At 40.4% G+C, this 25,084-nt stretch overlaps 1 protein-coding gene across 1 annotated transcript in view; it reads left to right on the top strand.

The window, feature by feature from the left end:
• Window positions 1-8,626: 8,626 nt before the first annotated feature.
• kcnk9 (potassium channel, subfamily K, member 9) overlaps window positions 8,627-25,084 on the top strand; it is a 55,688-nt gene continuing 39,230 nt past the window's right edge. Inside the window, exon 1 of the mRNA XM_031279137.2 lies at window positions 8,627-9,956. Within this exon, the coding sequence (XP_031134997.1) occupies window positions 9,344-9,956 (613 nt within the window). The 5' untranslated portion in view covers window positions 8,627-9,343. The remainder of the gene's footprint in view (window positions 9,957-25,084) is intronic.

Below are 25,084 nucleotides of genomic sequence, written 5' to 3'. Positions count from 1 at the left end.
CATTGTTCTTTAGGAAAAGGTGCTTTGGTACAGGATTATTTCTCATCTTTGGCTGGCAGTAGTCATCCCTGATTAAATTGGGCACTGTAGACCCGATGGTCTGCGAGGCGCCGTGTATGGACAGGAGTGTTAGGATCCAGCACAACCATTTTCAAGCTGTCAGTTGGTATCCAAAGGTAACGTCTATGAAAGCTGCGTGTAGTCATGTCAAGTCTAGCTTGACATTTCCTTTGGCACAATTCAGAAATGTGCAATTGAAAATTAAAACACAAGGCTATGCTGTCTCTACTTTAACCCAAACCACAATCTTTTTCTAAGCTTAAAGGTGCTCTAAGCGATGTCACACGTTTTTTAGGCTACAACATTTTTTGTCACATACAGCAAACATCTCACTATCCACTAGCTGCCTGTCCCCTGAACACACTGTAAAAAAAAAAAACAAAAAAAAAAAAACGGTCTCTGTAGACAGCCCAGGCTCCACAAACGGCAACAAAAACAAGCTGCGCCAACCTGCACCACCAAACATAACAAACAGTGTTCCAGCCAATAATCGACAAGAAGGATTTGGGGGTGGGGGTTGGGTTAGGGTTAGTGCACGGAAGCCTGGAAGAGAGGGGGAGGGGACGGGATGAGGAGGAGGGAGGGGCGAGCTAGCCTCCGTTTTGTTTGAAAATACTTTGAACGTCAACAAGAAGTGCCGTCACCCAACATGGCTTAGAGCACCTTTAACTAAGTAGTTTTCTAAACCTAGCCAAACTGCGACAGTCTCACAATATTAACATGTTTAAAACCATGACCGTTAGGTTCTCTGGTTTAGATATGAGGACAGGAAATGCTCTTATAGGTAGTAGTATTAGAGGGAAGGAATTAACGACATATCATCTTTTGGTTACATTACATTACATGTCATTTAGCTGACGCTTTTATCCAAAGCGACTTACAATTAAGTGTTTCAACTGTGAAGGTTCAAACTCCAGACAACAAGTAGTAAGTGCAAGTACATTGGCTTTAAATAAGCAAAGCTACAAAGAGACATATGAAAGTGCAGGTTTTTTTTTTTTTTTTTTTTTTTTTTATCCGAGGTGTAGGTGGAAGAGATGTGTGGTTTGGAGGACTTGTTGAGAGCATCGGTGTGCGTTAGTTTATGGTTCTTCACCACACTTCCACTGCCCCAAACAATATTGCTGACCTCCCCAGAAAGGAGGACACATCCCGAAGAGACTAAGCATCTTGTCTGGAGTTTAAATGAGGTTTCTTATCAGAAAATCACCGGCGCATTATTAGCCACCAACCCTTCATTACCTTGCAGCACACCTGTAATCCCGATCGTAATCAGCCTAACAATCAGCCATCAATCTTTTCTGATGCATCTCCTCCCCGCCTGAGAGTAGGTTCTTACAACAGGGAGGTAAATGAGTTGTTTGAGAGCAAACAAGAGTCTTACATGTAGTGGTGAAGCATTCCCCCGCAGCGCCGCTGAAGACAGTACAGTGTGTCACTGTGCATGAAAAAACATTCATTTGTGCAAATGAATGTACAAGAAGCCAGACTTCAACTACAATCCCTTTCTCCTCTCTTTCAGTATTGAGTAATAAGTCACGTCCATTCATATAAAGTATAATGTATCTGCAACCTTGATATGTAAATGATCTCAGGAGTGGAGCGATGGAGGTGTTGTGGGGGGGCGGGGGGGATTATGGTGTGTGCTGAAGAAAGACAAGTGATTTGACACCTGCACTGTATTCACTCTCAAGCCTGTAGCACTGCGAGAGAAACGCACAGGAATGCTGATCCGCTGCATGTTTACTGATCCACTGTGACTTTATGACTTAATTACTACGCTATCTGCCGCAGCACACGAGCTGTTAAATATGAAATAAACCTAACCTGAACTGTAAGATGTGACTGCAGCTTATGTATTTCCTCCTAGTTAAAAGTCTCCATGAAATGAAAGAAATCCTTTTTTCACCTTGTTCACAAGCCGTACATTGATGATGTTGGGCTGTTTCACATAGTCACAATCATTGTGGTGCCGAAATACTGAAGCCTTTAGTTTTTAATTTAATTATTATCTTTATTTCATTTAAATGTTTTCTTCTTGCCTTAATTCTGCCTTAGAACAGTACAATGGGAAGACATTTACTTAAAGAATCCGAATCAATTATGTGTATTTGTAGAATGTAAACACTTCCCCAAGTCATTCAAATCCCCAAATCCCCAGAAATAATAATACCAAGAACATGATGTGTGTGTCCTCAGTGGTAGTTCTCTCCCAGCCCTGACCACTGTTGATTTCTGCTCGGGCTGCTTATGTGTAATTCAGCCAATCAGTGTAATGCTGACCCACATGCTGTCTTCATAAAACACACACACACACACACACACACACACACACACACATTAGAGGAGTGAAGATGTAGTCAGAGCTCTATTGCAAAATATAACATGCATGGCAACCCTTCCTTGATTACTTTAACAGCCTACCATGTACCACCTTTTATTCCACCCCTGTTTTGATTGTAGCTATCAATTGAATTGTCTGTCTGTCCTATTTCTGGCATTGTTGCTATTATAATGAAAAATTTCCATAAAAAACTGTTGAAATATAAAAAAAAAACAATCATCATCATCAGCCTGTATTTAGTTATCCAGGGTATAATTGCAATTGAGGGGATTCCCTCAATGTAGCCGAGATGACAGAAAATAAATGCACAGTAAAATTCAGATCACAATATGCAAACAGCGCAAATATAAAAGAAAATAAAAAATGCAATTTCAATCGCATGACGTGTGTTTACAGTGTTTGGTGCGTTTGACAAAGTGCAGTGTGAACGCAAACTGAACTTAATGAAAAATGCAACAATGTTGCAACTACACCCCCGAATCGCACCGAACTATAGGTGTGAAAGCGCCCTTAAACACCAGAGCTGTGTGAACTAACACGTAGCAATGTAAATGTAGCCTCAGAATTCTGACTTTTTTTTCTAAGAATTCTGACTTTTATCTCAACATTCTGACTTTAAAGTCAGAACTCAAATACATTTTTGCACATGTTGCCCTAATCCTATTCCGTAGAATTCTGCATGTACTGATTTTGTCGATGTCTATTGTTTGCTTTTAAGCAATACATCATAGACACCTTGTTATTGTTGCTGGTATTGATGTGTGGATGATGTATGAAACCTAACCTAACAGCTAGAAGACAAGGATTCATCTCTAGACTGGGGCTGGCATTTTTCAGTTTGTGCGACTGCGACGTGAACAGAGAAGCACACGGCTGTCAGTCTGTCAATCCCTCTGGGCTGAAACTCCAACTTCTCACTCATTCATCACTCCTAATTGTGCATGTCTGATGTCTCTGCTGTCAGTTTAAAATCATGTGTAGAGGAATTCTGCCGTCGTGCAGCCTTCAGAAAGGATGCATCTGTGTCTGTGTGCTGAGCAGAGGGGTTGGACTGTACATTTGGTGTCATTACCATGGAGACTAATCTAAGCTGTTGCCATTATTAAACTTTTCTCTCTCAGAGCTTCTCTAGAAATGCATCAGGAGTTCTGTGGGTAGGCTGAGCGGAGATTGAAATGTGAGAACGGGGAGCTAAATATAGAGCGACGACAGATCCAGACGCAGTTGATTAGTGGAGCTGTTTAGACTCTTAAATGGCAAAAACGCTGTGGCTGACGTCTTGGCCATTGCAGAGATGTACTGCATGCCCTGTCAGTGCTAGAATGTAACTAAGTAACTCAAGTACTGTACTTAAGTACAAATGTGAGATACTTGTCCTTGAGTCTTTTCTTTTCATGCCACTTTCTACTTCTACTCTACTACATTTCAGAGAGAAATATTGTACTTTTTACTCCACTACATTCATCTGACAGCTTTAGTTACTAGTTACTTTACAAATTAAGAGTTTTGCACACAAAACACATGTAGTTAAAAAAATATGATGTTTTATAATTAAAAAAATAATAATAAAAAAAACTACACAGGGCGCCTGGGTAGCTCACCTGGTTGAGCGTGCGCCCCATGTACAATGGCTCAGTCCTTGCTGCAGCTGCATGTCGTACGCCCTCTCTCTCCCCTTTCCTGTCTAAAGCTGTTCTGTCAATAAACGTTCCTAAAATTGGGGCGACCTCTAGCTCACCCAGTAAGAGCGTGCGCCCCATGTAGGCTGAGTCCTTTGCAGCGGCCCGGGTTCGAATCCGACCTGCTGCCTTCTGCTGCGTGTCACCCCCATCTCTCTCCCACCTTTCCTGTCCATCCACTGTCACCACAAATAAAGGGAAAAGCCCCAAAAAATGCCATCACACAAGTCCATCTCAAATGATTAGATGATTGAACACTTACTTGATTGAGAGAACTTTTTGGATCGTTTCCAGTTTCTGAAATGGGAGGATTTTTCTGCATTGGGTACTTTTACTTTTAATGCTTTGAGTACATTTTCCTGAGGATACTTACTGTACATACTTTTACTTATATTAAGTAACATTTTCAATGCAGGACTTTTACTTGTAACAGTAGTTTTACAATGTGCCTGAGTGTGGTATTAGTACTTGTATTTATTAAGATCTGAATAGTTCTTCCACTGCTGTATATGCACTCTAAGTCTCACTGAGACCAGCGTGCTCCTGTTTGTGTTTAAAGTGTGTTTTCATGGAGAAAATGGACTATTTGCAGTTGTAAAACTAATCTGACAGGAAAAAGGGATCTCTCTCGTCCTTTGTGGCGAACCTTTTAAGGCTTACAGAAATGACATCCGTGTGTATGAAAACCCTATACATTAGTGATTCAGAACTTGATTAAAAAGCTTTTACATTTGCTTTCTTTAATTGCTCAGTTGACTGTGAAGGAAGATTTTGTTTACTTCCGCCCCGATTTCTGGATATAAAAAAAACCTAACAAATCACCAACCTAACAAATCATCAATTTATATCAGACTGGAGGACTAATATGTGTGCAGTGTCCCAGGCATTGGTATTAAAAGTATAAAGAGAAATTAGCATAATAAGTAATGCATTTAAAAACAACAATTGAGGTTGTTAGCCCTGGCTCTATAGCAGGACAGTCCACAATATCATTTTATAGATTCATTCTCAGTTTATCTCCCAGTAAAAGTGAGAAAAGTACCAGAACATTTGCATCAGATTGAAGGGGTAAGGGAACATAGACACTAGTTACTGGCATTAAATCTGTACAGTATATTTATTGTATTGTTCCATAGGTGGATGTTATTTCCACTGGTTTTTACTGGTATTTAATGTATAGAGTATGGGGACTTTTCTGGCCTTTCATTTGCCATTCTGCCCTTTTCTCAACACATTACACACACTCCCAAGAAAGTCAATGCGGGAGACAGGAGAAAAAGCTCTGGCTGTCTAACACAAATCTGGTCTTGGTCTGGGTCAAATACATCAACAGATAACAAAGACAGGTATATAGACACATAGAAACAACCACATTTACAAAAATGACACCGGATCTATACATAGCGAGATAGTTTGTTCAGCAGTGCTATGGCTGAAGCCACAAAGCTTCATCCAAAGCGAGTCCTTCTACACCTCAGAGTCCTGTATCTGTGGCCAGACGGCAGCAGTGTGAAGTGTGGATATAGAGGGTGATTGGTGTCATTGACAATGGCGAGGGCAAGGCGTGTGATGGCTCCATCGTTCAGGTCTGAGATGTTGGGTACAGGGGAGCAGATCATTGTGGAGGCGACTTGTGTGATCTTGGTGAGTTTGATTTAGATCATACCACATCTTCCTTTTCCTGTCGTCTCCCCTCTGTCTACCATCAATTACCACCTAGTGTTTAATAATAGCCAATCCACTTTTGAACATGAGTCAGTCTACTTAAGGACTTACCAACAAACAGCGTCACTTCTGGTCTAACCACATTCCATCTTAGTAACTAATAAAACAATAATAGAATTATCACAACAATGATAGGAACATACTGTATCTAAATGAGGTGTGTCCATCAGTCTCTTGCTCCAGTGCATGCTGGGATGCAGTGATGGAGCAGTGACTCGATATGGACTCGCCCACTGATGACTTGGACTCGGACATGAGGATTTATGAAATCTGACTCGAGCATTCATGAAATAGGACTTGGAAGTTGGATGAAGTATCTGACTACTTTTGTGTAATAGGTCATGAAAATGTGATATAAGATATTGATTTATATTTAGTCTGTAACTGTTTCATGCAGGGGCAGGGTGTGTGTCCTCCACCTGCGACTGCAGCTCATGATGCGTTGGTGGCCCCTAGTACATACAGTGGTGCCACTTTTGTTTAATGTAGACCCTCTTTTATTTGTTTTATTTATCAGCTCTTTAAAGATGCCAGAGTGGAACAATGGAGGCCGTCTTGGAATGCAACTCATACTCAACCTTGATGACTCGAACTCGGGACTCAGACTTGGACTCGAACGCTGGTAATGGTGACTCGACTTCATCAATCAAACAATCAGATTTTAGTTATATAGCACTTTTCATACATGTAAATGTAGCACAAAGTGCTTCATAACATATATATATATATATATATATATATATATATATATATATATATATATATAACATATAAATATATATATATATATATATATATATACAGTATGCAGCATAAATGAGTACACCCATGCTAAATTTGACTAAAAAGAGGAATAAAAAACATAATCTTTTGGAAATTGATCTTAATGCCTTAATAAAAAAATGAGGAAAAATCCAACCTTTAAGGACACCAATTTTCTTTGTGAATGAATAATGTATCGTAAATAAATAAATGTTCTTCCTTAAAATACAGGGTGCATACATGAGTACACCCCTATGTTAAATTCCCATAGAGGCAGGCAGATTTTTATTTTTAAAGGCCAGTTATTTCATGGATCCAGGATACTATGCATCCTGATAAAGTTCCCTTGGCCTTGGAATTAAAGTAGCCCCACATCATCACATAGCCTTCACCATACCTAGAGATTGGCATGAGGTACTTTCCATAAAATCATCTCTCAATGCAATAACTGAAATAAAACCATGCCAATCTCTAGGTATGGTGAAGGGTATGTGATGATGTGGGGCTACTTTAATTCCAAAGACCAAGGGAACTTTATCAGGATGCATAGTATCCTGGATCCATGAAATAACTGGCCTTTAAAAATAAAAAAATCTGCCTGCCTCTATGGGAATTTAACATAGGGGTGTCTATACTTATGCCCCCTGTATTTTAAGGAAGAACATTTATTTATTTACGATACATTATTCATTCACAAAGAAAATTGGTGTCCTTAAAGGTCGGATGTTTCCTCATTTTTTTTAATTAAGGCATTAAGATCAATTTCCAAAAGATGATTTTTTTATTCCTCTTTTTAGTCAAATTTAGCATGGGTGTACTCATTTATGCTGCATACTGTATATATATATATATATATATATATATATATATATATATATATATATATATATATTAATAAACTAAAACAAACCACATATAAACAAATAAAAAGGATCATAAGTAGATAGATAAATGGGTTGTTTACTAAAAGGCCTGACTAAAAAGGTAGGTTTTGGACTTGGACTGTTTTTTAGTGACTTGGACCGAACACTGGGGACTCGAGACTCGACTCAGACCCAAACTTAGGTAATTGTGACTGGACTCGACTAGAGACTTGACAGTTGGTGACTCGACTACAACACTGCTGGGATATGTCCTTCATGCCTACCTTGGGGATGCTACAATATAAACTCATACAAACCATAAGTGTCCGGTTGACTCCAATGTGAATGTTAAATATTAAACAAGACATTTATTTAATAATAAAAAAGAGGGTTTGGGGTCTGTAAGGGGCATCAAGAATGAATCATAATCAGGTGTTATCATAATCACATTCTGCTTTAGATGTATATAAAGTATTACAATCCATTTTGCAATGAATCACATGACCACCGTTGCTACAGCACATTGTGAACCTGGAGCCTTTGGGCCCCTTGAGGGCCTTGGTGTGGGTGCTAATCCAGCCTTTTTTTTTAGGGTGGGTTGTCTATGCAATCTCTTTATATGTATTCCTCCTGCTGCATCTATCCTCAGTGTGTGTGTGTGTGTGTGTGTGTGTATGATAACTTGGGTTGTATACTCATACTGTGCGCATCAGTCTGTCAGCCTTCAGCACCTTGGACAGCGCAGCAGCCTGTGCAGCTGATTCCCCACTGCTGGCGGAATGTCAAAAGCCATTATGATCGCATCTGAGTGTAAGTAAACCCTTTCTGTACATATAATGAGTGGGAGTGGTCATTGTGGGCGGTTGCGCGGCGTTTAGACTGGGGGATGCAGTCAGTTGTGCCCAAGCTGATTCCCCTCCCTCCACCCCCCTCCCCCCCACACCCCCCCGAAGAGAAAGAGTACAGGCAGATCCTCAGGCCAACATTTGGATGCATCGTGACACTTGGAAAAAGAGAAAAACACAGAGACAGGAGGAGAAACGCCCACCGATTAGAGTCTGGAGTGTGTGTGGAGACATAAAATGTCGAGCCTTCAAAATACGGGCAGTTCGTGACACGTATGGTTAACAGAGGCCCCCCGTACGGCGAGGGAAAAGACATGTAGTCTTTTTTTTAATCAGTTTAAACTGATCAGACTGTACTGGAGGGAAGGTTTGGATGTGCGCAACGGAGCATAAGTGCCACTGCGGGCACGGAGCGCGCTGTTGCCTGAATTAATTGTGCTTATTCGAGCTCCAAAGTATGGTCTGTCTTTCTTATCTTCTACATAGTCTAAAAAAAAAGATATAGTGGGGGAAACTGTTCTTTGCGATGGAACCTGTTGTCGACGATGATTCGTTGTGCTTGGAATGTTTTTTTTTTATTCCTCTTAAGAAGTGGTGAGTTGATCCAGGAATAAAGCAACTGCAAAGGGGAAATGATGCTATGAAAAATGTTTGGTCCGCGCATTGTGTGAGTAACGTTTCCCAACTTGGTGTGTTCCTCGGCGATACTCTGTGACCCCTCCGCTCTGATCCGCGACTCAGCACATTTGTGATGAGGATGTCAGCGGTTTGTGAGGACCACTTAAGACTTCCACAGAAACTGGATGGTTTTTTTTGTATGTGGTGGATGGCTGCTAAAAATAGCCTGCATGCTGATGAGGTTACAATGAACAGGTTGGTGTTTAGCTGAAACTTAGAGACATGCGGAAAGATGCCCAGTTCTAGGACATTTTAATCAAAGACGGAGCGAGTGGAGCATCAAAGTAAATAACTGATCACTTAATTGATTGGAAGAATTGATTCACGTCAGCATAGTGCACTTGAGGAACACAGAGACCAACAGGCGATCTGGGGAGCAGCTTGTTGATGGCACTGCGCACCGGGAGGACTTGGTTTGGGCAGGTCTTGCGCAGGGTCTTTCGGCTGCAGGGCTCCTGGTCCAGGCGATCGAGCAGTCTCTTGTGTCTCTCCGCCAACCAGGAGCAGGATCTGGGAGTGTGTCCCCGGGATCACTACAAGGCGGGGGGTTTCCACCGCTGCTCCGACTCCGGCGTGCAGCGCGGCCACCGTCACCGGAGCGCACCTTTCTGCGCCTCCGCTTCAAGGCGCTGTCCACACGGCTTCCCCCACGCTTGCTGCGCCTTCCCGGGGAATCCGAGGGGACATGAGCCCCTCGGTCGCCGGTTCCTGTTGGCCATGAAGCGGCAAAACGTGCGGACCTTGTCCCTGATCATCTGCACGTTCACATACCTGCTCGTCGGGGCCGCCGTCTTTGACGCCCTGGAGTCCGACTTCGAGATGCGGGAAAAAGAGCAGCTGGAAGCCGAGGAGAAGCGTCTCCAGGGGAAATATAACATCAGCGAGGATGATTACCGCAAACTGGAGAGCATCATCATGGAGGCAGAGCCCCACAGAGCCGGGGTGCAGTGGAAATTCGCAGGGTCGTTTTACTTTGCAATCACGGTCATAACCACCATAGGTAAGTATCAGTCTTTTTTTTTTTTTTTGGTGAGTTCCAGTCTCTAAAAAACAGTATAACCGAGCCCATAACCAGTGCAGGTGCCTCTCAGTGTCGGAGTATTATCACTGTTGCGCAACAGGACATAGTTTATTATGAGGACAGTTACATTGTCAAGTCAATAAAACAGCATGTAGGCAGAAATTTGGCGAAGTATTCATATTCAGAGCAGTCCCAAAGTATCCGACCTGATCACAAATATGTCTGTCGAGTCTTAAGATAGTTAAGATAGAAGTTTTTAAGCAACATGTTGCAGTATAATCACTCGCAGGTCCGAAAGGAGTTGTAGCCTATACTTGATGGAGCTTTGTGTCACCACGGTCAAACAACATGAGGATATTTGGATTTATACTAAATCACACTGAAGGATGACGTAGCGCACTCAGTTGGGTGTTAAAGCACAGATACATATGGGTTTCCATATGGGAGTACGTTACGAATTCAACTTTGACGGCGCGTCACCTAGATGCAGCCTTGAAGTCTGGAAGAGTATAACGAGTTTAGGGGGGTTAGACGCGCCGAGACTGACTCTTAAAGCTTTTGGAGAGGAGATGTGATGGAGGAGGCTTGGGGAACGGGACTGGCTGAGAGAAGCAGCAGCAGCGGGCAGCAGGGTGGTGCTGAAAGGACAGCTCCTCTGAGTTCAGAATCCGAATCAGAAAAAGGCTTTATTGCCACAGTGAGTTACACCTATACGTGGAAGCTGCCTCGGTGATTGGTGCATACATACACAAACAAAAAAACTAAAAAACATATTATACAGGAATAAGAAATAAACAGAAAATACAGAAAAAGAATTTGACATTTGAATGTGTATTTGTTAGGTTCAGGGACTTACATTACTGTAGGGGTTTGCTGTTGGATCAAGAGCTTTATTTGAAAAAAAGATAGGTGAACTATGAGAGCTGGTGATCATGAAAGGAGACATGATGTAATCAGTTTGACGCGACTTACGATGATGCATTTGCGTCATAAATATTTATTTCAAGCAGTGACGAAAGGGTTCATTGAGTTTCTCTTGGTTTACGCTCCACATTAAAATCGCATTCCCTTTGTGCATTTGCATCACCATAATGCTGAACGAAGTTTTATCGAATCAAGTTGGAGCTAATTGAATTCATTCCAGTTTGCACCTATGACGTAAAAAAAGAGAGTTCAAACTCGATTTTCAACCCGCTGAGTTTAGATGAAGCGGCAGGACATTTAAAAATGAACTTCCCTTCCCGCAGAACAGGTGTCAGGGGCGGGGCTAGAAGGGGGGCGTGGGGTGGCACTCGCCTCCCCCCCCCCCCCCCCTGGAATATGGTTGCCCCCCCACCACCAATCCACTGGGCTAGAGGGCTGTCAATCTGACAATTGTGATTTCCATTGAATCAGAGTACTGTCCGCCTGTTCTGCCAATCTTCCCAGCCCTTGTCACATGACCAAATAATGTTTCCATGATGACTATCCAAAATTCTGATACTATGGAACCAGCACTGGAATAGTTTTTTTTTTCAAGTGGCAGACTGAGAATGTGTATTGTATTAGGATACACAATTTGATTAAAATTAAGAATTTGATTGTGTTGTTCTATTCAATATTTCTTATATTTCTAAGCAGATTTTCTAGGCTGTATTCTGATAAAATGCGCTTGTATCTGGAGGAAAGCACTGCACCAGGCCTGCCTGTCCTCCAGTTTTTCCAGGCTACACTTAAAAGGGACGCCTGCACCGAGCAGTGAAGGTGGCTCCTGCACACTGTTGTTTCTAGGCTACAGCAACGAGAGCCATTGTAATATTCATGTCCTGTGAAGTGGTTACATTCACTGCAGCAGACTGTGTCTCTGTCTTCTGAAGGAAATGGAACGCTTTTACGCATTGTCATACTCTTAAGTCGTAAGAGCAGTTCAAGAACAGTCAGACTTTTTCCTGCAAAATGTAAAGGAGTGAACCTTGTTTACTTGTGAATAGGAAGGGAACAGTGGTGGAAGAAGTATTATCATCAGGATAATGTACTTAAAAGTACTCAACGCAGAAAGGACCTTTTCGAGACTGGAAACGATCCAAACAGTTGTGTCAATCAACTAAGTGTTTAATCATTTCAGATAGACTTGTGCGCCGTTATATTGTTGGATCGTTCAGTTTATAATAATACATCGTATTTTATAAACTACATGTGTTTTGTGTGCAAGAATCTTAATTTGTAAAGTAACTAGTAACTAAAGCTGTCAGATGAATGTAGTGGAGTAAAAAGAACAATATTTCTCTCTGAAATGTAGCGGAGTAGAAGTAGAAAGTGGCATTAAAAAAAGATAGTAATAAGTAATATACAAGTACCTCAAATTTGCACTTGAGTACAGTACTGGAGTAAATATACTTCGTTACATTCCAGCACTGGAAGGGAAGTACAGTTGTTTGGATTACAGTTAAGTTAAACAGAACAGGGTTTGTTTCATGACAGTAGTTGCATTAATTTGGTTGTAGCAGAATGCAATAAATACAAGAAATAGGAAACAGCTCTGGCAGAACAAGGGATTTTTCTTGCTGATTGTGAAAACCAAATTACAATGTTGTGAACATTAGTGCGAGTTAATGTTTAAAGTGGAACTGTGTCATGGTTATACGAGCATATTGTGTTATAATTTTACTAAATCTGCCGTCTTAATGAATTCAGGCAAATTGTAATTATAAACTCACAAAATGAGTTTCTGAGGGGGCTGTTTTACACGTTTGCAGAGTTGTGAATTGTGTAAAACAACAGAAGTATGCATTCCCCTGCATTGAACGTCTGTTTTATTTGCCATTTTACATACATTTGACATATTGTCATATGGATCAGAATAGGAAAACACTGTTAGTATTGTAATGTCCTTCACTGCTGATCAAGAAAACTACAATTCTACATTGTCATGGGGTTTATAGAATATAAACCCTATGGACCATAAACCAACAATTGACCGATCCTACTAACATACTGTCAGTGTCTCCAAAGCCTGATATATATTATTCCTTCATTATTGTTTTCTCAGAAACTATTTAAAATGTTAATGACCCACACACCTGCTGTTACTTCATTACAACAAACATTTTAGTTTATTTTTGACTAAATCCTACATATGCTCTATTGCTGCTGTCAATCTAACTATAGAGCATGAAATGTGTATCAATCCGCAGCAGAAAATAGTCCCCAATAAATACACAATTTCCCCCTGTTTGAGTAACATTTGCTAAAAACTACTTTTAGGATATCATTTAGCATTTAAAAAAAAAAAATGAAACTATACATTCGTGACACATTTTTAAAGATTTTAAGGATTTTCTTCAGTAGGGACCAATGGGCTTGAGGCTGAGGGCAAAACACAGGGTGGGGAAGTTGGAAAGTATTGAGAGACGGACTAACACATTATTGGTTCAAAACTTTTCATGGGATTTGTTGACAATACCAAAAGAACAGCATGTTGCCATGGCATGGTCAACACTATGTCTGTCAGCAGTATGTCTGAACAACGAGAGGTAGATTTCTATACTATAGAGCTTAAGGAAGTTTTTACATCATACAGAGTCAAGAATGAACAAAATGGCCAAAGGCACCACACTGTATAAAAGGATTTGATCAATACGTTATAGTAACTTCTTTCTATAGTTTACATCCACTTAACATAATGAGTTGTGAAATTTCAACTTCATTTCATGAGTTATCACTATTCCAACTCAGGTTTTTGAGCCAGTTCAGTGAAATGTAAATTTCAATGTGTCAACTTGACACTGTGAGTTGGAATCAGGCCCCCAAGGAAGTGCGGCGGGCTTTGAAGCAGATTGAACACAGCAGCCAAACGGTGGAGTTGCAACTCCCGGCCCGCCACGTGATACCCTCTGGCCCAAAAAGACTTTTCCCCATAGACTTAGATGGCGAAAGAGACATCTGTAAATCAGTGGATACATTTCTTTGAGACTCACAATCCTGGTAAAATTACTCTTTTCACTATCAGAATTCGATCCATTCGGTCTGATAACATTTGGAAAGTCTAGAAGAGCCGCACAATTTAATCATTTAAACCCCATTCAAGTTAGCGGGCTAAACAGGAAGTAGCCGGCTCGGCCGGCGGAGGTCTCTAGCTCGCTTGCTCAATGGGCGGCACAATACGGAAGTAGTGCCGATCATCCGAGTAATTTGAAGGCTTCATGCGCCACTGAGCAACCCTCATAGGAATGAACGGGGCTCCGCCTCAAATGTTGTGTCCAGGTTTTATAATACATCCATTCAGTTTCAATTCAATTTTATTTACAGTGTCAATTCACAACAGGAGTTATCTCAGGATACTTTACAGAGTAGGTCTAGACCACACTCTATAATTTACAAAGATCCAACAATTTCAATTCCCCACGAACAAGCATTTGGTGCGACAGTGGCGAGGAAAAACTTCTTTTTTACAGGCAGAAACCTCGGACAGACCCAGGCTCTAAGCAGAAGTATCTCCCGTTCGCCGTGATTGCTAATTCCTCGAGCCGTCTTTCCTGCTCCGTCTGTGTCGCTCTTACATTGTTGCCCCTGGCAACCGATAGCGTAGGATCCCAAAATGGTGGGCGGGCTCAGACACCTCCCAAATTGTCACGTGACAGCAAGCTACCATGACGCATGTCCTCATTCTCAATACGGCGTAGACATACACGCGGATAGCTCAAAATGCATACAGATAACACGGCACTTGGCTTTAGAGAGTGGCGTGTATGTTTACGTGAAGTCATGATGTCACGTTGCTCTAGGTGGGCAGCCATCTGTCGCTGCTGATTGGGACACAGAGATACTGATACAGATATACATCCATGGTTGGAATATGGTAACTGGATCTCTCAGAAAGTTACCATGACCCCTGGTGTGGCGGTGTTGTCTTGATCGGATGTAGAGGAAACTGCACACAGTCATCTGCTCCTATTCTCACTGTTATGTTCTGTTCTCTCACTGATATTACTGTAGGTTTAGGAGAGATGGAATTTTCTGGATGCCTCAGAGCATGAAGTTCAGCAATCACAGGAAAGTGTCTTGATGTCGTTTGATATCTTTTTTTTGTGATTTGCCCGACCATCCAGACTTCATAAGGCAGGCCAATTTCATGTGGCCCTCCAAGCCCGTTAAATCCAAGGCTAAGAATTATTTGCAGGTAGTATTTGACCCAGCCATCCATGTCTTTAGGCAGTGGAGCTTTGATTCAATCATTCATTCACTCAATGATTGGAAGGCCGTACTCAAATATACCGTTCAGTTGAGATTCATCACCTCGTACTCTCACCTGTTATTGCCTTTTGAGGGACTTTTTCCTCTCAGAAATAACGCAACAGGATTTATTCGTTTGCACTCCATAAATAGCTTTTCATAATAATTATAAGTGAAAGAATTGAAAGTAACTTTGTGCAAAAAGAAAAGCTCTGCTGCAAAGATAAGGAAAACAATTTGGACTGTGTCAACTGTGAGCTGTTTGAGGAAACTAATTAAACGCAGTGTCGTCATGTGGGACAGTAGAAACGGTACAAAGATACCTATTAAGATATGTGGCGCTCCATGAGAGCGTGCTCACTGCCGGATGTGTACATTTACAGCAGAATAAATCCCAAGAAAGACCAAATAGCCCTGGAGAAGTGTAAGAATAAAGCTCAACACCAAAGTTCGCTGCACAGAAAGCCATACACGTAGATTATCTGTTCACTCCAGAACTTTTTTAGAATGTGATCACATTTTAAAGGAAAGAAAAATAACATAATGTAAAAGAATATGCAGTAAAAGTGCATGAGGACAGTCATAGTAAAAAATAGTAGTAGGTATTTGAACCTTGATGGTAATAGTAGAAGCAGCATTAGTAGCAGAAGGTGTGGCAGTTTTAGCAGCAGCGTTTTTAGTAATAGTAGTCAGGGCTTCTTTGATCACCAGCTAACATTGCTAGCAGATTTTTAAAGTTACCAGCCAATCAGACTTTGTTTTTTTCCTAACTAAGTTTACTTTACCGTGGTATCGCTGTGTGTATTTTGTCCATAACACATCCCCATCAATCAGTCCCAAAACGTGCCAGTTAGTAAATGCCGTAAAAAAAGTCTTTGTAAATCTTTACAATCATTCCCTGAAAGAACCAAGCAGGACTGCCTTGTTGCACGATCCAAGTTTTCTACAAAACTTGCCATTTTCCACGTGTAGCTTGCTAGCTTGAAGTTTGTTGTTTCCCGTAGTGAACGGCAACACACAGAAAGCGGAAGGTGAGGGACACCGGCGTCAGATGTCAGGCAATTATCCTGGAAATGTACTTCCGTTGATCCAGACTATAATAGTAGTAGCAGCAGCAGCTGTAGTAATAATAGCAGTAGCAGTATTAATCATAGTAGTAGCAGCGTTTGTACTAAAAGTAGTAGAAGTAGTAGCAGTAGCGGCAGTATATAGAGGGAGACTGACCACCATACATAAACTGTATATTTTCAAATAATAATCCCAAAAATATAATAAAAAAGTAACACTTTACTTGACGGTATCTACATAAGAGTGACATGACACTGTCATGAACACATGACACTGTCATGAACACATGAACTCTAACCCTAACCCTAACTTGTCATGACAAAAACCGAATGACACTTACTAAAAAAAGCGTTATGTCATAAACGTTTATGACTTGTTTATGTTTATGACACATTCATGACAGTGTCATGTCACTCTTATGTAGATACCTTCAAGTAAAGTCTAACCAATAAAAATAAAGGAAACCATTGAGAATAGTTTTCACATTTATATTTGAGACCTACATGTCATACAACAAACATCGCAACAAAATTCATTAATCACTAACATAACATGTACTGTATAATTAGAATACTCCAAACATCATATATAGTCAAACCATGTGTTCTTTTTCAGGCTTTTACACAAAGTTAGCAATCCTAACCGAATCAAAATGGAAAATAAATCCCATTTTCGATCATCTGATATTTCAGGGTTTGATTAAGTCATTTCATGGAGAATTGCAACTCTTAAATCATCTAGTATTTACAGCACAAAAGAAACAGATGGGACTCACTTTCCACTTCAGTGTACACAACTTGTTTTCCTCCTTTTGGGTTAGGGTTAGGTCCTTGAGATATACCACATACCAGCCTCTTTAAAGACTGAATGAGGCTCAGGTAGCAGGAAAATATGTACACATTTCAAGTATTTTAATTTCATTTCATTTCAAACCTTTATTTAAAACTGGGGGCCCATTGAGGGAAACGCTCATTTCCAATGGGGCCGAGTGCAAAGCATGCATTTCAGCAAATTACATTATAATAATAATTACAATAACATTTAAATTACAACAGATAAAAAGTGTGTTAATGTGTGGCAGACAGATACAGTATAATCCCGGGGGCAATAAAAATGTAATAATAGATGTCATAGCAGCAGTGGTAGTAATAGCAGTTGTAGTAGCAGCAGTAGTAGTAGTTATGGTGATAATAGTAATAGCTGCAGTATGAAAAATGTACAATCTTACATTAAGCCTGCACTTTAAACTGAGGATCTGAGGCTACACATTTACTCATGGAGGATTTAAAAAAAAAAAGCTGGAGGCCTCACATGTTCAGTTTAAAGGAACCTCTGGTAGTAATCCGGGATCAGATGCTCATCATCATTCTCATCATGGCTCCATAAACTGCTCCAAAAAAACAGAAAAAGAAAAAAGAAAGGCTGGAGGTCTGAAACTGGAGCCCAGCTGTGATACTGTTAGCACATTTCAGACCAGCTGTCTTAAGGGGCCCATCTCAGCCGCCATGATGAGGCTGTAAGCACCCTCCCCTCTTTCCAGATTGACCCTGCAAGTTGACTGTATTTATTCCTGTGACTAATTGCACCCATTGCGACACTTAGTGATGACAGCATGTGGTGAGCGCAAGGTGTTCTCACCCGAACTCTGCTCGGAGGGACAAAAGCAACCGCAGTACAGTGCCTATATATACACCTACCTTTCTTACATTGGTAACCCTTGTGTCGTCCTCGTGTCAAATTTGACCCGTTTTCAAAGTTTTTTATATCAGAAATATGGGTTTCTTTTAACCAAATTGCCCAAATAAAAAATAACATGGATGCATGCATGTACATTGTATGGAACCCATACAACATTCTTCGCAAATGAAATGGTTTTAAAACAGTCTCTTGACTAAATTTGAACATAAACTGTGATTATCCATCAACATCCTCTGATCCTAACTATTAGTCAAAATATTTCATAATTTCTGCTTTAAAAAATTTAGATATGACTGAAATTGGATTTTTTAAGAGTGAGACCAGTGATGCTTTTGAACAAAGCATTTTGTGTTTCCTTTTTGACTTGCTAGAGTGAAAGAGCCTCTGAAACATCATAGAGACCATTAGCAAAACTCTTCCTAAAACCCAGACTAGTGAAGCTTAATCAGGGTCAGCAGCACTTTAAGACCATTGAATGGCACACAAAAACATAATTGCTTTTTAATTAAAACTATATTTGCTACAATCAACAATTAAATGAAAAACGTGTTTGGTGGAAAATGAATTGCACATCTCACAGGCTGTTGTGGTGGTTGGCACATTCATTGTTCATGAATGTCCAAACTGACCAATATGTCATTTTAAATAAAAGTCCAAAATATCCCCAGTGTCATTGCAAAAATGATGATGTAGAGAACAAAAACAAAGCTGGCTAAAATGCCAAAAGCTCTTTGTATAGCTGAGCAGACTGATCTCATGAAGTGGCGTATGTATGACACAGCAATTCGTATGCCATTATTGGCGTGTTATCAAGACGCATACTCGCTTTTTAGCGTGTTTATCAATGCCGTCTCGCCTCCATTGACTTACATTACCTTGCGATTGCGTGTGAATTGACGCCGTAGCGAGTAGTATGAAAAATCAGCGTAGGGAGGTTGGTCGAGGATGGGTAAAACACAGGACTTTCACCCAGGAGAGCGGGGATCGTGTCCCGCGTGTGATGTTTTCTTTCCACGTTTGTTCTTTTCCTAATCCCAACCGGTTCTTCTTTTCCAAACCCAACCAGCATGTTACATTTCCTAAACCCAACCATAGCCTCGCAATAACACGCCACGTGGCAATAACACGTAGCCTTGCGATAACATGGCTTTAGGAAAGTGGCTGGTGTTTACACAAAGTCATGATGTCATGTTGAGCTGAGGGGAACTGCAGAGTTGGATGCTAATCATCTATGGATTTGCCACTATGAGTGAACCCTTTCAGATTACACATAGTAATCTGATCCATCATTAACATAAAAATATTGATCAGTGCAACTTGAATGTAACACGCGGTAACATAGGCCTATCACTCCTGACACTTTACATTCATGCTAAATAAATGTTACTGCCAACAACGAGACTTACTTGAGGAAATCCGAGATAAATGTTCCAAATGTCAAGGTAGCTCTAACTTCACGAGTAGTGCATGATTATTTCTACAATAGTTGAGTCAAATACTTTCATGTTGTAGTGCTAAACAAGTGGCTACCACCATCCTTGCAGATAAATTCATTACCCGTCCTTTCTAATGAAAGGGCTTTGTGAAGATGAGTCAGATGCCGAGTTCTGGTTGGACCTATTGTGCCAGTCACAGTTTCCATTACGCTGCACAGCAAGTGTCACTTCCAGATTTTTTTGGACACATCCACTAAAAGAGAGGGCATTATGAATCAACCCATTCAAAAACACCATTATGAGGCTATTTATAAATAATAGAGTGGTAGGGGAAAAAAAGGTATGTTAACTATGACAATTACAAGAATAGATCTGTAAATTATACTTTCAAATTTTTTTTCTATTTGTAGTTATATATTCATCATACTGATTTTGAATTATCTGGATTTAAGTCTCTTTTGAGTTTGTTCTTCAGTTTGGATTTTAATATTCGTTTTTAATTTTTTATTCCTTTTTGTAGTAAAAAACATCATGTTCTGTTTGTTTTCCAAAACATATATTTATTCTCTTGCATTTGACGTGTATGTATTCTACAAAATAAATCAGTGTTAGGTGTGCATAGCCAGTCCAGCCCGACATACATCTGGTTATAAGAAAACTGGTCCCACAGCACAGGAAAACATTTTACATATGATTAGATATAAGAAACATATTGGACTAAAGGAAATGATATGGTGCCTATAGGGTTTATGGGATTGAAATGTTTTCGAGGGTTACTTTGCATACAATAGGCGTGCTCTGTGATTTGTCTGATACTCCACACAGTGCCACAGGCTGCTAAAAGCTACACTTTGCTTCCACACGGCTGTCATCCTCAGGATGATAATACACACTGTTATCTTGATAGGGATTGTTTGGTGGAGTCCTGCAGATGTGAAGCATGGAGACAGTGATTACTGTGTGTGTGTGTGTGTGTGTGTGTGTGTGTGTGCACATGCGTGCCTGTGTGTGTATAGCGGAACACACAGATTGTCCATCTGCGTTGCATCTTGACAAGGACTGATTGGAGAGCTGGATTTCCTATTTCCCAAAGAAAACCTGTTGATGGTTCTCCAGCTGTGTTGGTGCTTTCATTAGAACATCAAAAAGCATAACCAGGGGCAGAGATAGACGTAAACATTCAGAGATTGGCAGATATATGCACTATTTTTTAAGCCATTTGAGATAACAGAATGCCTAAACATCTGTACATCATTTGAGAAAAACATGATTGTTGTCACGGAAAACGGCTGTAGAGCCGACATCCTATTTTGTATCTAATTGTTCTCCAACTGTCTTCATCATTCTGAAACCAGTACACAACAAAAGTTGAGGATTTTCACCCCTGCCAACTACAGAGAGACAAAAATGATCTGATGTTACTATTTATAAGTTGCATAACATAGGTAGGGTAGGAATTTGGCATAAACAACATGACTGGTCTTGAAACCTACTTTAAGTAGAGGTCACAGAATGTATGGCGTTAGTAAGTAAAAAATTTCCACGGCATTGATTTTCCGGTCCAGTCAGAGATTGAGCAAAAAATGACCATGGGTGACGGACTACGGGGGGGAAGGGGACCGAGTACCCCTCATGTGAGGAGGGCCCAAAAAGATCCTAGAATGAATAGCTGTGGATGTGGGGATGGGCCCATAGAGAATGCCTTTTTACAGGGCCCAGAATTTTCTGCTACAACCCTGAAAATGACAGAAAGTTGCAGTTATTTTTAATATTATATATATATAATATTTTTTATTATTACTTTTTAGATTTTAGAACAGACAAACACAATTGAACAAGATCAAAAACCCTCTCCCACCCTCTGCGGTCTCGAGGAAAACAAAAACAAACAAATAAGCAAAATACAGAAACAGAAATCACACCTTGCCTAGTCACTCTCCTCTAATTCTTGTGATTCTGAGGTCATTATGGGCGGCTGTGGCTCAGTGGTAGAGCGGTTGCTTGCCAATTGGAAGGTTGGTGGTTCGATCCCTGGCCCTGCAGTCACATGTCAAAGTGTCCTTGCGTCAAGACACTGGCAAGACACTGCTGTGTGTGAATGGTTCCTGTACTATGTAAAAGTGCTTTGAGTAGTCGTTAAGACTAGAAAAGCGCTATATAAATACAGTCCATTTACATTAGGACTGATACTTGTGCTGCTATGTTTTTCCATAGATCTAGAGTTGATGATTTGGCTTTGTTAATCCTTGCTGTAGAGAGCTCAAGCATAACTATGTCAAGAAAATATGCCAACCACTGTTTTATACAAAGCGAGTGGGGGGGGGAGGAGCCATCATTGAGCTATCATTTTCTTGCGGTTGCGGTTGCGCCGGCTAGCCAAACTTTCTTCTGTCATTAAGTAACAAGACAGGTCAGTATGAATTCGTCATCCTATCACATCAGATATTATAGATGTTGTTTCATTCCAGAACTCATGCACCTGTTCACACTCCCAGACCATGTGCAGGAAAGTTCCAGTTTGTTCAGGTTGACAGAACGTGCAATAAGGAGTGGGAATGGCTTTAGAGATGTATCTCTTCTGAGGAGTCAGTTGCAGTTATTTTAAAAACCTAAAAGATTCAGGGCTGAAGCCCCAGAAGCCGCCCCTGAGCACAAGCCCTAGGAGGGTCAATAAGCCTGCTAACTCATCTACATTTTCTTGATGACATATGGGCTGTAATACCTCTGGCTTCTCATTACTTAGAATGGATTATGTAAATCTCCAATACATCAAGGACACAGGATTTCATGACTTCTTTTCTCGAGCAGCAGTCAATAAAATGATTGAGCATATTTTAAAACGAGACAATTTGCTCATTCATTCACCAAGTTTCATAACGGGTGCATATACAGGGATTAATGGCATATGTCATGTTTGTTGTGGCGTTTTGTCTTATGGGAGAGGAAATCTTCAGAATAAAGGGACAATTTGTAAATGTCATGAAGGTCTTTTCTTTTTTATGTCTTTTCGATTTTATGTTGTTTTAGGCAATCTTTAGCAGTCAACTAAGTAAAACAAATTGAGCACATTTTATAGAAAGCACTCAGATCATCATATGAATGGCAATAAAACATAAATTCAGTTTACCTTTTTTAAATCACACAGCAACCTGTTCTGCCACAGTGTTCTACTGACATTAAACCTTCTTCAGTCTTATTTTAAAGATGCGTTCGGCTTCAAGGCATTTATGACCATAGGCGCCGACGCCCTTTAAAAAAAAAAGTAGGCAAAAAATGTTTGCATTTCAGAAGCTTAGGAAATGGACAGCGGCCGACATGAACACACACGCCTATTATATATTATATATTATTATATATATTATAACTCGATAATAAAGCCGTAAAGTAGGCTATCTTTCAACTCAGGACAGCGCCACTTCTCACAAATACAGACAGGATTGGAGATGAGAAGTTTAACTGACACGTAACCGCGATCAGCTGCGTGGCAAATTAAGAATCAGTGCCACCTGTCTAGTAGCCTAGGATAGGATATGGAGCAGGGGACTGACAGCGACATAACCATTTACACTATGACAGACGCTCCACTTAGCACCAACTGCAATGTTTAATTTTAAATTAATATAGCCTACTGGCAGTCTGGCACTCGTGGGTGCTCAGCATTTTCTGTGGGTGCTCGAGCTCAGGAGCACCTACGGCATCGGTGCCTATGTTTATGACAAAACGTGGTTATTCTTTAAGGATTAGTTCACCAACATTCCAAAAGAAAGTCACTTACCTCCAGTGGCAGGAGCAATGCAGATAGCTTTAAGATATCTTTCTCTGAGATTTAAGCATCCGCCCCAATACAGTGGAGGTGAAGGATATTTTATTTGTGGTGCTCACAGCAATAAAAACTTAAATGATAAAATAAAAAAAAGGATAACACCAATATATCTGTCCCCATTACTCTGGATAATCCACAGAACATGTTTACAACTTTTTTTATCGGAACATCTGTTTATCAAAGAAAGCCCGTGTGAAAAAAAAGTTAGGTAAGCAGCACATTGTTTTTGGAAAGACACATTCAATTTCAACAATCAAATTTGACAATAAACATTCCATCCATTCCATAATTTACAAGTTTGCTTGTGAGATCCCTTTCATGTCCCCACATATAAAGACATTTGATGTGAAATCTGGAAATTCTGGCAGATATCACTCTTTTTGGCCAGTTGTCTGTTACCTTCCGCTTTCTTTATGTTGTAATTTTAACCTCCGGTGGATTTCTGAGGACTATGGTTAACTGCTCCTCAGATCTCTGCAGGGTGAATCCAGACAGCTAGCTAGACTATCTGTCCAATCTGAGTTTTCTGTTGAACGACTAAAACAACTTTTGAACGTACATGTTCCACTAAAACAAGCAGAGGCACCGTGACTTAGCACTGCCCAAGATCGATTGTAATTGGTTTAAAGAAATGCCTCCTGTTTTTACCTCTTATGAGTTTCTCCTAATGTCAGCAATTGATTTTTAATCAGTACGTTTTTCTCCCACCCCAGAATTCTGTGTGGACTAGCCAGACCCTCTTCTGAAGCACTGTGGAGGAAGGTCTGGCAATGCGAAACTAATTAATGCTCTAAGAACATTGTCTTCTTTACTTCACTTCAAATTAATTCGAAATGTCATGTTCATGTTAATTTATTCAACCAATTATAATCTCAGAGTGATCGATGATTATGAACTGTGAATGTGCTGCAGTATATAATGGCTCTCATTTGTTTACACCAGTATTTGCCTCTAGAATTTAAAATCATGAGGTTTTGAACTTTTTCGTACAGTTTGATTTAGTACTTCTAATGAAGGAACAGTGATTAAAACAAAAACACATAAAGATTCTTGTGTTTTTATCCCCTTAACACTGGTGTAACTTTACTTGGATGTATCCAAGATCTATCACTGATTAATGAAGTGTCGCTGAAGAGTTTAGTGGTTTTGTTCACTCGAGAGTCTATATCCAGCTCAGCAATTTGTAAGATCAAATCTGTGCTGTGAATCAACACCTTGCTGCTTGGCAGCCAGGTGTAATGCTTTTATTATGCTAGATGAATTGATACTTGCCTTTATTCTCGAAACAAGAAAGCTGTTACTGTCATAACGCTGCTTATTGAAAAACCATTTGAAGCGTTCACCCTAGTTGCGCTTTGTAACCAGTAGATTATTTTCACTTTGCTAAAGTTTCCTATTGGGAGCTTGATGGAGGTCTCCACACAGATCGATGGGAATGTGTCCCTGTGGTGCTGATGCTCTCTGTGGGAGTCAGTGGCTCTGGAGCCAGCTGGTCTGTTTTCACTGCTCAGAGGCTAAACTGTGCACACATGGTTCCTCTGTAAAACACAGTTTGTGCCTGCGGCTTTATTCTAAAAACATGGCCATGAGATATTATTACTCTGAATGAGAGATATAAAATACTCTAGTATGTCCAACCATCTCTTTCCATTTTACACACCAAAATCTACTCGTTGTAAGTACTACTCAGCCTGTGAAGACAGTTGTATATAATGAACGGAGCCTTTCAAAGTCTGAGAAAATAACTGTAATGATGTCATCAGAGTAGAGGTCTTCAAGGGTCAACCCCGAACCCTAGGATCTGAGACCCGACCCTGGACCTGTACGGGTTCGGATCCACGGTTTATACAGTCAATCGGGTCCAGGTCGGG

The sequence above is a fragment of the Sander lucioperca genome, chromosome 16, assembly GCF_008315115.2.
Source record: "Sander lucioperca isolate FBNREF2018 chromosome 16, SLUC_FBN_1.2, whole genome shotgun sequence".
In the NCBI taxonomy this organism is placed as follows: domain Eukaryota; kingdom Metazoa; phylum Chordata; class Actinopteri; order Perciformes; family Percidae; genus Sander; species Sander lucioperca.
The sequence above is the reverse complement of the archived record's forward strand: the minus strand, read 5'-3'. Positions and strand labels throughout refer to the sequence as shown.